This window comes from Aethalodelphis obliquidens, unplaced genomic scaffold (genome assembly GCF_003676395.1).
Source record: "Aethalodelphis obliquidens isolate GAN/ISIS:26980383/991018 unplaced genomic scaffold, ASM367639v1 scaffold15, whole genome shotgun sequence".
Classification (NCBI taxonomy): Eukaryota; Metazoa; Chordata; class Mammalia; order Artiodactyla; family Delphinidae; genus Aethalodelphis; species Aethalodelphis obliquidens.
Genome location: NW_020837959.1, coordinates 28385386 through 28400365, shown reverse-complemented (window position 1 = coordinate 28400365; position 14980 = coordinate 28385386). Strand labels below are relative to the sequence as shown.

The following is a 14980-nucleotide window of genomic DNA, read 5'->3' as shown; positions in this document are numbered from 1 at the left end:
CAACATGCTTGATTTACACAGCTGGTAAATGAGACAGCTGGGAACTCCAGCTGGAGGAGTGGAGCTGGAACTCCACCCTTGGTCTTTGATTCCAAGGTTCATTTTTCTCCCATTACGCCAAGTCTCCTTCCCACATTTATTTCTTACTGGATATATTTTATGTTACAGATACTATTCTGCATGTAAATGCAGAAATTTTCACCTGTCTTTGATGAGTTTTGGTTCGCCGATGAAGATGAAGGAATCTGTCACAGTCAGTACATAAGTTTCCACATACGTTGCACAAAATGATTGCTGCAGTTTCACCGTCATCATGGTTATCACACATAGGCTAGAACAGGACATTTCCATACGTTACAAAAGGTTAACAAGAAAGTCTTAAATACTCATACAAATTTAATGTGATTTATTTACAACAGGAACAGACTGTTACTCTGAACTCAAATAAGAATTTAAAATCTGAACATTAAACAGAATTATGGCAAGTGTACTTAACTATAAAAGCCCTCGGGCTTCCCTGGTGGTGGCGCAGTGGTTAAGAGCCCGCCTGCCAATGCAGTGGACACGGGTTTGAGCCCTGGTCCGGGGAGATCCCGCATGCCACAGAGCAACTAAGCCCGTGTGCCACACAACTACTGAAGCCCACACACCTAGAGCCCGTGCTCCGCAACAAGAGAAGCCACCGCAGTGAGAAGCCTGCGCACCGCAACGAAGACCCAACGCAGCCAAAAATAAATAAAATAAAATAAATTTATATATATTTTAAAAAAGGCCTCAGAATCCCCAAATCAATGATTAAATGCGCTATGGGCATTCAATGATTAACAAAATAAACATGTATACTTTTCTTAGCGACTTAAGAAAATTTCTTCCATTACATTCAAACATTCTGTTTGCTAAATTAATAAATAATGCATTTTTGAAACTTGGATGTTAAAAAGAAAATGCTGAAAGGGCCTGTATAAAGTTTTTCCTTCCAGTGAAGCGAGGGATACTTATCAAACCCACTTTAAGTACATCTGTGAATAAATGGTATATCATGTTGTTCTCTTACTACTTTATTTCCTTCTTATCATAAAACCGATTACATTTTAGTACAAAATCTAGATATAGAATCAGAGTCTGGCTAAAACCAAACTTTGATATGATGCAAACATGACTCAGAGAAGAAGGGAACAGTTTTTTAATGTAATTAAATCCCCTAATATACTATGAAGAGGGAACCCTAAGTGAAATAGACTTGTGAGATGAACTTGGGCAGTGTGACACAATTTTTCAAGAGTTCCACTAACTGTGTATTTTGACACGTGAAGTCCTTTTTTTTTTTTTTTTTTTTTTTTGCGGTACACGGGCCTCTCACTGTTGCAGCCTCTCCCGTTGCGGAGCACAGGCTCCGGACGCGCAGGCTCAGTGGCCATGGCTCACGGGCCCAGCCGCTTCGCAGCATGTGGGATCTTCCCGGACCGGGGCACGAACCCGCGTCCCCTGCAACGGCAGGCGGACTCTCAACCGCTGTGCCACCAGGGAAGCCCCTAGAGTCCTTTTTTTTAAAGCTAAGCCAAAGCTTACTGTAAAGAAAAACAAGCTAAATTTTTATAAAATAACTCTGATCTTACCATTTGTTTTTGTTGTCCATCCTTTCCCATCCATCTCCCTGAGGAGAGGCGATCCACGTGGTCCTGGTCGAGAACACACAATGACGCCAGAGCAAGCCAGAGCTGCCGAAGGGAAAGGCTGTTACACTACAGAGCGTGGGGTTACGCCTTACAGAGCACCCACTGCCACAGCTCAGTGAAGGCTAGCTGGACTTGAAAAGACGTAGATCCCCAGTGGCACTCAAGTCTTCCTGGTGTGGTACCAGGTAGCCACGCCCTCTACTGTGTGTGCCATGCACAGAGTAGGCACTCAAACACATACTGAGTAAATGACTGTTGCTCTGATGAACCATTCTGTTGTCTACCTGACATATAAAATTAACCTTTATTATTCTGATATGTAAACAACATATCAATACATAAATTTACATATTTAATAAACCAATGTCTTCTACACATTTTCCAACTAATATCTGCTTGAGGCATTAAATTCCAAGGAAATCTCTATGCCTCTAACAGTCTAGCACTATGCTGGGTACACTTTGTCAGAAATAAGTAAACGTCTTACAAGCGTTAGAAAATTGCCCTCAAAAATACTTTAAAACTTTCTGAGGCTTAAAGAGCAAGCTTCATTTTTACATAGAATAACATATTTCTTCATTACTGAAGAACAGAAAATAATACTTAACTGTCTCAACTCTGAGAAGTGCATGTGAGCATCACTGGACATGAAGAGTAAGGGGGAAATAAAATAGGGAAAGAGAAGCCAGAAGAAAAAGTTATGCAAGGAGAAAGGGGAGAGCCGACTGAAGAACGAGTGCAGCGTATACGTGGTGGGAAAGGTGACTGTCAGAGCAGCTGCTTCAGAGGCACAGTCACTGGAAACATGGCATAAACTGGCTTTTTCTGCCCAAGGGAGATAAAATGTATCTTCTTTTTCAGACTTCTGAGGATTAACTTAAGCAATTTCTACCAGCTTTGACTTCTTCCTAACCCTGTCACAACTGCCCTGCTTCAAGGAAATCTCAAATCTCTTTTGGAAGTATATGGGACATAAAATTTGGTAGATTACAATTTACAATAGATTACATCTCATCTGAAGGATGCAATCTCACTTCCTAAGAGATTCTGCCCCATTGTGCCCTGGGCACACACTTTCTGCTTTTGAAAAGTAAGGCCTACACATTCAGTAAGTAGGCTACAGGACTCTATTTTAGGACAACTGAGTTATTACAGAAGGAGTAGGCAGGGGCCTTGTCTTTAAAGGACCTTCAGTCTATCACAACGTCATGCTGACACTAAAATTAACAGTAAACACATCATCAGAAAGGCAGTACACTGACATATAGGTAATTTAGCTTTTTTTTAATGAGTATATCCTTAGCTCCCTAAATGATAACAAAAACAAGTGATAAAGAACACGTAACAGTGAACATTAAAAATTACCAGGCTTAGCTTATAATTCAAAAAAGCCCTTCATACTTTTTCAATAAATACAATATTTGGTAAGAAAAAAGAGTGAGGTGGGTAGGGGAGGGATGGATTGGTAGTTTGAGATTAGCAGATACAAACTATTATACAGAGAACTGACAAACAACAAGGTCCTACCATATAGCACAGGGAACTACATTCAATGTCCTGGGATGAACCATTATGGAAAAGAATGTATAGATAGATAGATAGATAACTGAATCACTTTGCTGTACAATAGGAATTAACACATTATAAATCAACTATACTTCAATAAAATAAATTTTTTAGAAAAGTAAATTAAGCTGGCTTATTGATTTAAATTTGTTCAAATCTGTTACTGAAAAAGAACATGCAGCAATATAGACCAAATGAAAGGAAACCTACCCTAGTTGTTGCAATACATCTCACTGGAGATCTAAATTCTTCCTCCATCTTGGTCAAGGCAATGATGGTTTCTGCAATGGCATTTTTTGTCACTCGGGACCACGCTTCTGACAAATGACCCTAATGAGCAGGACAGAATAATTTAATAAACAACCAGAGAGGTATAATCAAAGGAGCAGATTCTGTTCTCTGAACATCTTTCACCAAAAAGGAAAATTTATTTGCTAGTGGAATCTTAGATCAAGGGGCATACTTTAATATAAAAATCGTTCACAACTATATGAACAATTCAACTTCTACTTACTATTTTGATGATTCAAAAGAAAAGTAAATAAAAATTTAAGTTCTCAATACTCTTCTCTTACAGAGTTCAACGGCATTTCATCTTACATGTAGATAAAAACATAACAAATACTAGGTTGTCTATGACTGAGAAGTTCTGATCATGAAACCCTGTTATTTGACACTTAGCTAAGCTAAGTGCTTTAGAAGAATATTACTGGAACCTGAGAGCATAAATGGGTTTAAATTACAACTACCTTAATTTGCTAATGTGATTTTTACTGAACACCAACATGTTACTCCTAGAGAGTTTCAGTGTTCCTAAACATCTTTCATAAATATTTTCATCCAATGAAAAGCCTATTTACTCAGAAAGCCTATTTGAGAATGGAAAAAATTCTCCATTTCTCTGATTGAGGAAATGTCCAAACTGTTGGGAAAAGTGACAGAACTTCATATTTCCCCAGAATATCCTTACTCGTCTCATATCTACACACTATCAATCTTTAAAGGGACAGTTCACATTCCAATTCCTCCTCTTCCAAAATGCTTGCCGTCTACTCTACCTCTCAGGAACCTATCATCCACAGTGTCCTGCCCTCCTCGGGCTGAACTCCTGGAAATACAATGGAATGTGAGGAAACTAACATGGAGCAACCAGTGAGAGCCAGGCACTCTGAGAAGTAATTCCCTTTCCTCCGCACTCCGGGATCTCCCTGCAAAAGCAACACCTAAAGACAGCAGTACAGGACGTTCATAAACTGTGAGAACTAAAAGACAGCGAGAAACCTTTGCTCTGAAAAGCCCTTTTTTTCCTTTAGGTTCTTGTGCTCAGGCTGTTTTTTTAGGGTTCAAAGAGTATACTTTTTTTTTTTTAAGTTTTAAAGTCTTAGAAGACTTATGTGATAATTCTCAAGTAAATTAATTGGGAAGCTTGAAATGAACATAGTTTACACAAAGGGAAAATTTATCACCAGCTGGAAAGACAGATCGTGAGATAGTGAACCTACTAAATGGACCTTGTAAGTAAAGCAAAATAACATGAATGTTCTCTCAATTCAGCAGAATGATTATGCTACTCGTTTTGTTAATCAGGTTCCTACTGTACTTCACTGACATAATGATCAGGAGGATGGGAACTTACTGCCGCCATATCCTTAACGAGTTTAATGATGATCTCTGAGATCTGGGTAGGAGTTGAGCCCTTCATCCACCAGTGACTCTCACCTCGTCGGATATAACTACAAGAAAAGTCAGCGTTTGTAAACCAATCAGTGAGAGTTACAAATGAATAAGATGAAAACTGTTATTTCAGCATGCAGCATTTTAATTTTTAAAATGATTCAACCAGTCAGGACATTTTAAAAGAAAATTAATGACAACATTATTTGTAATCCACCTCTTCAACCCCAAGGGAGTAGCTATTCTGATATGTGTTCCCTTTCAAATATTTCACTGTTTACATATTATTTTTGTATGCATCTTTTAGAACAGTACTATTCAAACTATATCAATAGAACACAAACTATTTGTTACCAGTCCACATAAAGACAAGAGCTTGCACCAGAATATGTCAACTATATCACTGAGCATAGAGCAAGTCCCCTACATACAAGCCTTCAAGTGACAAACTCTGAAAGATGCAAACGTGCATCTGGTTCCAGCAAGGAGCCAGAACCTGTGCCATCAGCATCAGGCGTGAGTGAAATTGCAGCTCGCCCTCCGTCTCCTGTTGCTGACGATCCTTCAGCTCTGCCACCTCCCACCTCCTCTCCCTCCTCCTGTCGGTAACTCTTCTTGTCTGTTCACTTGATGCCAGCCCCTGTAGGCCTGCCAGCTGTTGTACTATAGTACTGTACTTTTCAGGGTACTGTACCCAGTAAGATTAAAAATGTTTATTTTTTTGTGTTTGTTTTTTATGTATTATTTGTGTGACAAGTATTGTAAACCTATTACAGTACAGTACTATATAGCCGCTTGTGTTAGTTGGGTACCTAGGCTAACTTTGTTGGACTTAATGAACAAACTGGACTTACAAACGCGCTCTTGGAATGGAACTCATTTGTATGTAGGGGACTTACTGTACTACTGTTTAGTTCAGTTCACATTTTTTTCCCCTAGGAAGACTATCCAGATGAAGGAAGCAATATACTTATTTACATTCTAGTGCTATTTGCTTAATGTTATGAATTGGCTCTTTGACTAGCATCTGGAATACCAGATGTAATACCAGATGACTAGCATCTGGAATACCAGATGTCTCTAATCTGCTGCTGTTACACACAATTCTATAACAAACAGCCCTGTATATATACCCTTCTGCACATGTATGAACATGTTTGAGAGAAACAGTTCTACAGAAGTAGAATTGGTAGGTCAAAGGATATACACATTTTAAATACAGTGATATGTTATCGAACTGGCATCCAAAAAGGTTATGGCAATTTACACTAGATGTCATAAAAACTGTCTATTTCTTCATAATTATGCCAATGCAAAGATATTTTACTATTGTTTTAATCTACATTTCTCTGAATACCAGTGAGGTATCTTTTCATTTACTTATTGGCATTTGTAACTTTTCTTCTCTGAAGTGACTACCCTTGGCATTTATTTTTGTATCAGTTGTTTGTCTTTTGTTTTCATTGATTTATAGTCATTCTTCTAATATTATGACTAATAATTCATTGCCTACTATATAAGTGTTAAATATTTTTTTCCAAGTCAGTTGTTTGTATTTTAAAAGTATTGTCGATCAATTAAGTTTCACTTTTATGTAGCCAAATCTCTGAGTCTTTTCCCCTGTTACTTTTGGGTTCTGTGTTTTATTTAAGGACGTCTTCCCAAATTGAAGATTACAAAAATATTCTTCTATAATTTGTCCTACTAGAGTGTAAAAACAAAAATATACAAACCTTTAATTGATCTCAAGTTTATTTTGTAATGGTGTGAGGGCCTACAGTTTGGTTTTTTTTTCTTTTGTATTTGGGAAGTACTCTAACATCATATACTCAGCAGATTTTCCTTTCCCCACTAATTTTTTAAAAAATTTTTTGGCTGTGCTGCACAGCATGTGGAATCTTAGTTCCCAGACCAGAGATGGAACCCATGCCCCATGCATTGGAAGGCGGAGTCTTAAACCACTGGACCACCTGGGAAATCCCTCCTCCTTAATTTGAAAAGACACTTTTATTATACACAGCATTCTCTTTCATACATGGGCCAGTCATTTATGGCTTCCATTTCTGGTAAATAAGCAAATAAGAGGGAATTTGAAAGGTCTGGATTCTTCAAACGGTAGCTTACTCTGTTCTATTTTTGTACCAAAACATATGCAATGACCAACCTGGAATTGAAAATCATTGGAAGGGTAACTGTTGTAACCCCTTTGCCCACGGAGGTACCAGCTGTTCCTGTGATGGTGGTTCCTTTGGCTTTTAGCTGTACTGTGAGTGCTTTGGCAATGCATCCTAGAAACATGTCCAAGATACCTAGCTTATTCCAATCTCCTTTCTCTGTTGAATGAATAATATCACTGATATCTGCTGGGGGGAGGGATTTCACTCCTATAATGCTGGCCAGACGATTAGGGGTGACTTCAGGCAAAACTCGTCTTAGTAAGGAGGTCACCTGGTAAGAAAAATAAAAGAATCCTATTTAAAGATTTGGGATTGACATGTACACACTGATATATTTAAAACAGATAACCAACAAGAACCTACTGTACAGCACAGGGAACTCTCCTCAATATTCTATAATCATCTAAATGGGAAAAGAACTTGAAAAAGAATAGATAACGTATATATGTATAAATGAATCACTTTGCTGTATACCTGAAACTAACACAACATTGTTAATCAACTATACACCAATATAAAATAAAAATTAAAAAAAAAAGATTGGTGTTTTAAAGTTTTCATCTTTTTTAATGAGTCTAGCTGCTGTTCTATGACTTCAAAAGCTTTGAGAAGGACAGAGAAATGATTTAAACATGATTTAATTTCTCAAGTGGTAACTACCACTCCAGAGCAGCAAGAAAAAAAAACGTCGCTTACTTGGTCATTATATACATTATATATCTCACGAATAAGATATTCAGTAGCAGAATACTCTTTTATCACAATAACACATTACTAAAATGGAACATATTATGTTCTTTCATATTCTCATTACAATGAGTCAAAAACAAAAAACATGGGGTTAAAATACAATCCAAAAACCAAAACATAACAACAAAAAATAACCAAACAAAAACCCCTGATTCTCTTTGCTAGAGTAATTTTTTAACAATGTTTCAAGTAACAAAATAAGCCTACAGGTAAGTGGTGTGATCAGTCACCTGTCTCTGGACGCGTGGAGAGGCGGTGTGGAGCAGTGAAAAGAGGTCCTGGAGCAGAGTCAGCTGCTGGGCCAGATACTGCCGGCCCACGTTGGAGCCACTCAAGGCTAACACCATGGAGAGCAGCTCAAAGCAGTAGGCATCGGAGGAGGCATCTTCATCGTTGGGCTGCGAGTTGGCATTTTCTTTGCTTGATATGGCATGTTCCCATTCTTCACGAACTCTGGTGGCTTCCATGCGAATAGCCTGGACGATGTGAGCACACACCTATTTCAGGGCAACATAAAGAAAATGTAAAAACATTATTTGTAAGGCCTAGTTAAAACCAAAACAAAACAAGAATACTAGTTGATAATTTAATACTCTTCCTCCCAGTTAATTCTCCATCATACCATTCTCTTAACTCATCTTAAAAACAATTAAGGAAAACTAGGCAAACCATGATTAAAAATCTGAGTATTTAAATCAACTAGTATAGAAACAAATTATATACTAGTTACCAATTCCCCTGCCTGTGGTTTAAGACATGAAATGAAAACAAATCACCATATTTAATCACTTCTAAGACACATTTCCCCCCACACGCTAACATTTCTATTCATAATGTGCTTTATAATTGATGCAATTCATAACTTAATTGGCTGCAAATTTTTTTAGCGATACATAAAATAACAGCACATTTTACAATTGGTAGCTTCTTAGATTCAATAAAATGCTGTTAAAAAGATAAAGCACACATAAATCTATGTGATTTATTTAAAAGATTTAATGGTGTTGAAAGTTAAAATAATGGCCAATTTAAAACCTAATTCAAAAGTCAATATTTTATTTGACTTCTGAAGGGCTAATTTTGTTACGTAGGCACCCCTAAACGAACCCCCATTATATGAATGATCTAGGCTACTCCCCCATCTCCTGAGAGTTAAAAATATTAACACTGGTTTAGTTAACATTATAATTGCTCAGCAAAATAATTAAAAAAAAATCAACCAACAAACAAAAAAACAGGGGGGGAAAGGAACACAGAAAATGCAAATGAAATCTGATATAGCTGGGTACTTGACACCAAAATTTAACAAGCTACCTGAAAATGAGAAAAACAAAGAGCAGCAAGGTAAGAAAGTTAACATGCATAACAAAATCTTTAAAGTGATGCAGGTATGCTAATATGCTCCTTCCTCTCTAGAAAAAGGCAGACACATTCTGCAGGACCTATGAAAGAGTCAGCATAGAATTGCCTCCATAAAGTTTGGAAAATGCTTTACACCCTAAAAACAAACAAACAAAAATTGATGAAGACAATGAAATGGCTGTTAACCAACCTGTTTTTGTAGGTTAGTCAGTTTACTCCTGCTGAATATGATTCCAACCATATGTTCTTTCAGGTCAGCATCTGAAGTTGCCTTTATACAGCAAAAAGGAAAAAAAGGAAGCGGGCTCTTTCAATAAAATATGTATATTTGACATTTTGAAGCATCTTGAGAAATAATTATGCAGGTATTTTTACAAGGTGGATTTATTTTAAATGGAGATCTGTAATACTAGGACAAAGGATAAAAAGCTTGAAGAAATCACTGTTGGCTAAGGTGGCTATAAAAAGGGCAAAATTTCTGAATTTAAGAAATCCAGAGAAGTATACTTCACGGATTTCTTTAATCTAGTCAATCTGTGTCAGTTTGATTGAATCTATTTCTCAACTCTGAACATTATTAGTTCATATCCTACATTTGGTTATGAGAAGAGCAACTCAGGAAAATGACATTTGGTTAAAAGGAAAGTGTCTTAAGAAAACTCTCTGACAATGGTGGCCTTAAATCAAGCTACTCCAACACCAACAGTAAACAAAGAAGCATATCATAAGAAGAAAAATGAAGGCTGACGTTTTATAGTGCTTAGCATGTGTATGGCACTCTCTCAAGTGGTGGATAAATATGAAACACATAAACACACAATCTTATTTAATCCTCACAAAAACCCCATAAGGTAAGATCTGATGTTTTACCTGTTTTACAGGTAAGAAAACTGAGGCAAACCACCCTTGTATTAGAATTAAAAATAACTCTTGGTTTCACTTTTCCGAGGATCGAGAAAGCCACAAGAGAATATCACTCCCACCTTAACAGTGAGAAAAGCTGATAATCTACAAAACCATAACTTTTTGGGTGCCCATCAGAGAGCTGAGATGGGCAACCAGGTAAACTAAAATCTAAAAAGACAAATCCATATAGTCGGACACTACAAAATTCTTTCTGTATCTGACAGAACAAGAAAATGAGCAAAGAAACAAAAAATCGGCAAGGTTCTTACAGACCTGAACAAAACTATCAGCCAAATGAATAAATCAATATTTATAGAACCCTTCACAGAACAACAGCAGAGTTCATATTCTTTTCCAGTGTACATGGATATTCACTAAACTATACCATACTATGAGTCAGAATTCAGGTCTTAACAGTTTTAAAAGGGATGAAATTATACAAAATTTATATATATTTTTTACGGTGATAGAATTAAACTAGAAATCAATAATACAAAGCTATCAGGAAATCTCCCAAATATTTAGAAATTAATTACCCAGGGGTCAAGGAAGAAATCAAAATAGAAGTCAGAAAATATTTTAAATTTAATGAAATGAAAAAAACAATGCACCCAAATGTGTGACACTAAAGCAGTGCTTAGAAGAAGATTACAGCATTACTTATATGAGAAAAGAAAGGTCTCGAGTCATCATATTAGGACCTTAGGAAACCAGAAAAAGAACGAATCAAATCCAGAGCAAACAGATGGAAAGATATAATAAAAGAAGATACATCACTATAGAGTCTAAGGATAATAAGAGTATATTATGAACAACTTATGCCAATAAATTCAGCAACTTAGATGAAATGGGCAAATTACTTGAAAGACATAACTACCAAAGCTCACTCAAAAAGAATGGGTAACTGCAATATCCCTGTATCTACTAAGGAGAGTAAATTTGTAGAATAATTTTTTTTTTTTTTTGCTACTTAAAATACTAGTAGATTATATATTAACAAATGAATTCCTTTTAGATAGGATGGCCTTTTAACTTCTTTCATAATTCATTTTGCTTTTTTGACATACCATACTATTCATTCATTCTAAGTGTACAGTTCAATGGTTTATATATTATACATGCACAGATCAGTGCAACCATCACCACAGTCAATTTTAGAGCATTTTCATCACCCCAAAAAGAAACACTGTGTCACTCAGCTATCACGCCTCTAGTTCATCTTCTTTTTTATTAAAGAAAAATAAACTGCATATAAGCAAATACAGCATATCCATTAACAAACATAGCAATATATGGATTATTTTACTTAATAAAAGAAAATGAAAAAAGAAAAATACATAAGAAATCCATTCTGATAAAAATTCTCAGCAAACTAGAAACAGAAGGAACCTCCTCAAACTGATTAAGAGCAGTTACAAAAAATCTATGGTGAAAGACTGAATACTTTCTTTTTACGATCTAGAAAAGGAAGACTAATCTCACTACTTTTATTCGACATGGTAGTGAAGGTCTTAGCCAGTGCAGTAACGTAAGATTGGAAAGGAAGAAGTAAAACTGACTTTCTTTGAAGATTACATGATTATCTATGAAGAAAATCCCAAAGATACTACAAAAAAGCTTCCAGAACCAATAAATGAATTTAAGGGGACCAGAGGATATAGGTTTAATACAAAAAGTCAACTGTATCTTTATACACTAGAAATGAATAACTGGAAAGTGAAATTAAAAATATCATTTACAATAGCATCAAAACCATGAAATGTTTAGGGATCAATTTAATAAAATGTGTAAGACAGGTACACAGAACTGAACTATAAAATACTGCTGGCAGAAATTAAAGAAGATCTAAATAAATGGACAGACCTAAATAAATATCATATTCATGGACAGGAAGACTCAATATTAAGATGTCAATTCTCCCCAAACCGACTCAGCACTTTGGTGCAATTCCAATCAATATTCCAGTAGGTTTCTTTTTATTTATTTATTTGTTGGGGAGGAAGAAATTGACAATCTGATTTTAAGCTTTCTATGGAAATGGAAAGGACCTGGAATAGGCAAAACAACTTTGAAAAAGACTTGGTTGGAATCTTATCTCATGATTCTCTATAAAGCTACAGTAATCAAGACAGCCTGATGCTGGTGTAAGAATATATGTGTAGATTAAAGAAACAGAATAGGGTTCAGAAACAGACCTACATATTTACAGTGAACTGATTATTGATAAAAGATAGTCTTTTCATCAAATGGTAGTAGAAGAATTGAACATCTACATGCCAAAAAAATGAACCGCAACTGTATAGCTCATACTGTATAGAAAAACTTGAAATGTATATAGCTCTAAATAAAAGAACTAAAGTTCTAAGGTTTCTATAAGAAAACAGGAGAAAATCTTCGTGACCTTAATTAGATAAGACACAAAAATCATGAGTCACTTAAAAAAATAGATAAATTGGACTTTATCAAAATTAAAAACTACCTCAGAACAGAATAAAGAAAAAAAATGAAGACAATTGAGGACAGTCTCACAGACCTCTGGGACAACATTAAACACACAAACATTTGAATTATAGGGGTCCCAGAAGAAAACAAAAAGAAAGGGACTGAGAAAATATCTGAAGAGATTATAGTTGAAAACTTCCCTAATATGGAAAAGGAAATCGTCAATCAAGCCCAGGAAGCGCAGACAGTCCCACACAGGATAAATCCAAGGAGAAACACGCCAAGACACATATTAATCAAACTATCAAAAATTAAATACAAAGAAAAAATAAAGAAAGCAGAAAGGGAAAAGCAACAAATAACATACAAGGGAATCCCCATAAGCTTAACATTTGATCTTTCAGCAGAAACTCTGCAAGCCAGAAGGAAGTGGCAGGACAGATTTAAAGTGATGAAAGGGAAAAACCTGCAACCAAGATTATTCTCACCAGCAAGGATCTCATTCACATTCGATGGAGAAATTAAAACCTTTACAGACAAGCAAAAGCTAAGAGAATCCAGCACCACCAAACCAGCTTTACAACAAACGCTAAAGGAACTTCTCTAGGCAGGAAACACAAGAGAAGGAAAAGACCTACAATAACAAACACAAAACAATTAAGAAAATGGTAACAGGAACATACATATCGATAACTACCTTAAATGTAAATGGATTAAGTGCTCCAACCAAAACATATAGACTGGCTGAATGGATACAAAAACAAGGCCCATATATATGCTGTCTACGAGAGACCCACTTCAGACCCAGGGACACATACAGACTGAAAGTGAGGGGATGGAAAAAGATATTCTCCATGCAAATGGAAATCAAAGGAAAGTTGGAGTAGCAATTCTCATATCAGACAAAATAGACTTTAAAATAAAGACTATTACAAGAGACAAAGAAGGACACTACACAACGATCAAGGGATCAATCCAAGAAGAAGATGTAGCAATTGTAAGTATTTAGGCATCCAACATAGGAGCACCTCAATACATAAGGCAAATGCTAACAGCCATAAAAGGGGAAATCGACAGTAAGACAGTCATAACATCCCACTTTCACCAACGGACACATCACCCAAAATGAAAATAAATAAGGAAACACAAGCTTTAAATGATACATTAAACAAGAAGGACTTAATTGATACTTATAGGATATTCCATCCGAAAACAACAGAATACACTTTCTTCTCAAGTGCTCATGGACACTCTCCAGGATAGATCATATCTTGGGTCGCAAATCAAGCCTTGGTAAATTTAAGAAAACTGAAATCGTATCAAGTATCTTTTCTGACCACAACACTATGAAACCAGATATCAATTACAGGAAAAAATCTGTAAAAAATACAAACACATGGAGGCTAAACAACACGCTACTAAATAACCAAAAGATCACTGAAGAAATCAAAGAGGAAATCAAAAAATACCTAGAAACAAATGACAATGAAAACATGACAATCCAAAACCTGTGGGATGCAGCAAAAGCAGTTTAAGAGGGAAGTTTATAGCAATACAATCCTACCTCAAGAAACAAGAAACATCTCAAATAAACAACCTAACCTTATACCTAAAGCAATTAGAGAAAGAAGAACAAAAAAAACCCAAAATTAGCAGAAGGAGAGAAATCATAAAGATCAGATCAGAAATAAACGAAAAGGAAATGAAGGAAACGATTGCAAAGATCAATAAAACTAAAAGCTGGTTCTTTGAGAAGATAACCAAAACTGATAAACCATTAGCCAGACTCATCAAGAAAAAAAGGGAGAAAACTCAAATCAACAGAATTAGAAATGAAAAAGGAGAAGTTACGACAGACACCGCAGAAATACAAAGGATCATGAGAGATTACTCAAAGCAACTATATGCTAATAAAATGGACAACTTGGAAGAAATGGACAAATTCTTAGAAAAGTACAACCTTCCAAGACTGAACCAGGAAGAAATAGAAAATATAAACAGACCAATCACAAGCACTGAAATTGAAACTGTGATTAAAAGTCTTCCAACAAACAAAAGCCCAGGACCAGATGGCTTCTTCACAGGCGAATTCTATCAAACATGTAGAGAAGAGCTAACATCTACCCTTCTCAAACTCTTCCAAAATATAGCAGAGGGAGGAACACTCCCAAACTCATTCTACGCGGCCACGATCACCCTGATACCAAAACCGGACAAAGATGTCACAAAAAAAGAAAACTACAGGCCAATATCTCTGATGAACATAGATGCAAAAATCCTCAACAAAATACTAGCAAACAGAATCCAAAAGCATCTTAAAAGGATCACACATCATGACCAAGTGGGGTTCAGCCCAGGGATGCAAGGATTCTGCAATATATGCATATCAATCAATGTGATACACCATATCAACCAGCTGAAGGATAA

At 36.1% G+C, this 14980-nt stretch overlaps 1 protein-coding gene across 1 annotated transcript in view; it reads right to left on the bottom strand.

The window, feature by feature from the left end:
* The window catches only part of MYCBP2 (MYC binding protein 2), a 272440-nt gene that overhangs the window by 11134 nt on the left and 246326 nt on the right, over positions 1-14980 (bottom strand). The window contains exons 69-75 of the mRNA XM_027116051.1: positions 9396-9476; positions 8074-8340; positions 7081-7364; positions 4879-4975; positions 3453-3572; positions 1617-1718; positions 203-331 (exon numbers count right to left, since the gene is read on the bottom strand). Of these exons, the coding sequence (XP_026971852.1) occupies positions 203-331; positions 1617-1718; positions 3453-3572; positions 4879-4975; positions 7081-7364; positions 8074-8340; positions 9396-9476 (1080 nt within the window). The remainder of the gene's footprint in view (positions 1-202; positions 332-1616; positions 1719-3452; positions 3573-4878; positions 4976-7080; positions 7365-8073; positions 8341-9395; positions 9477-14980) is intronic.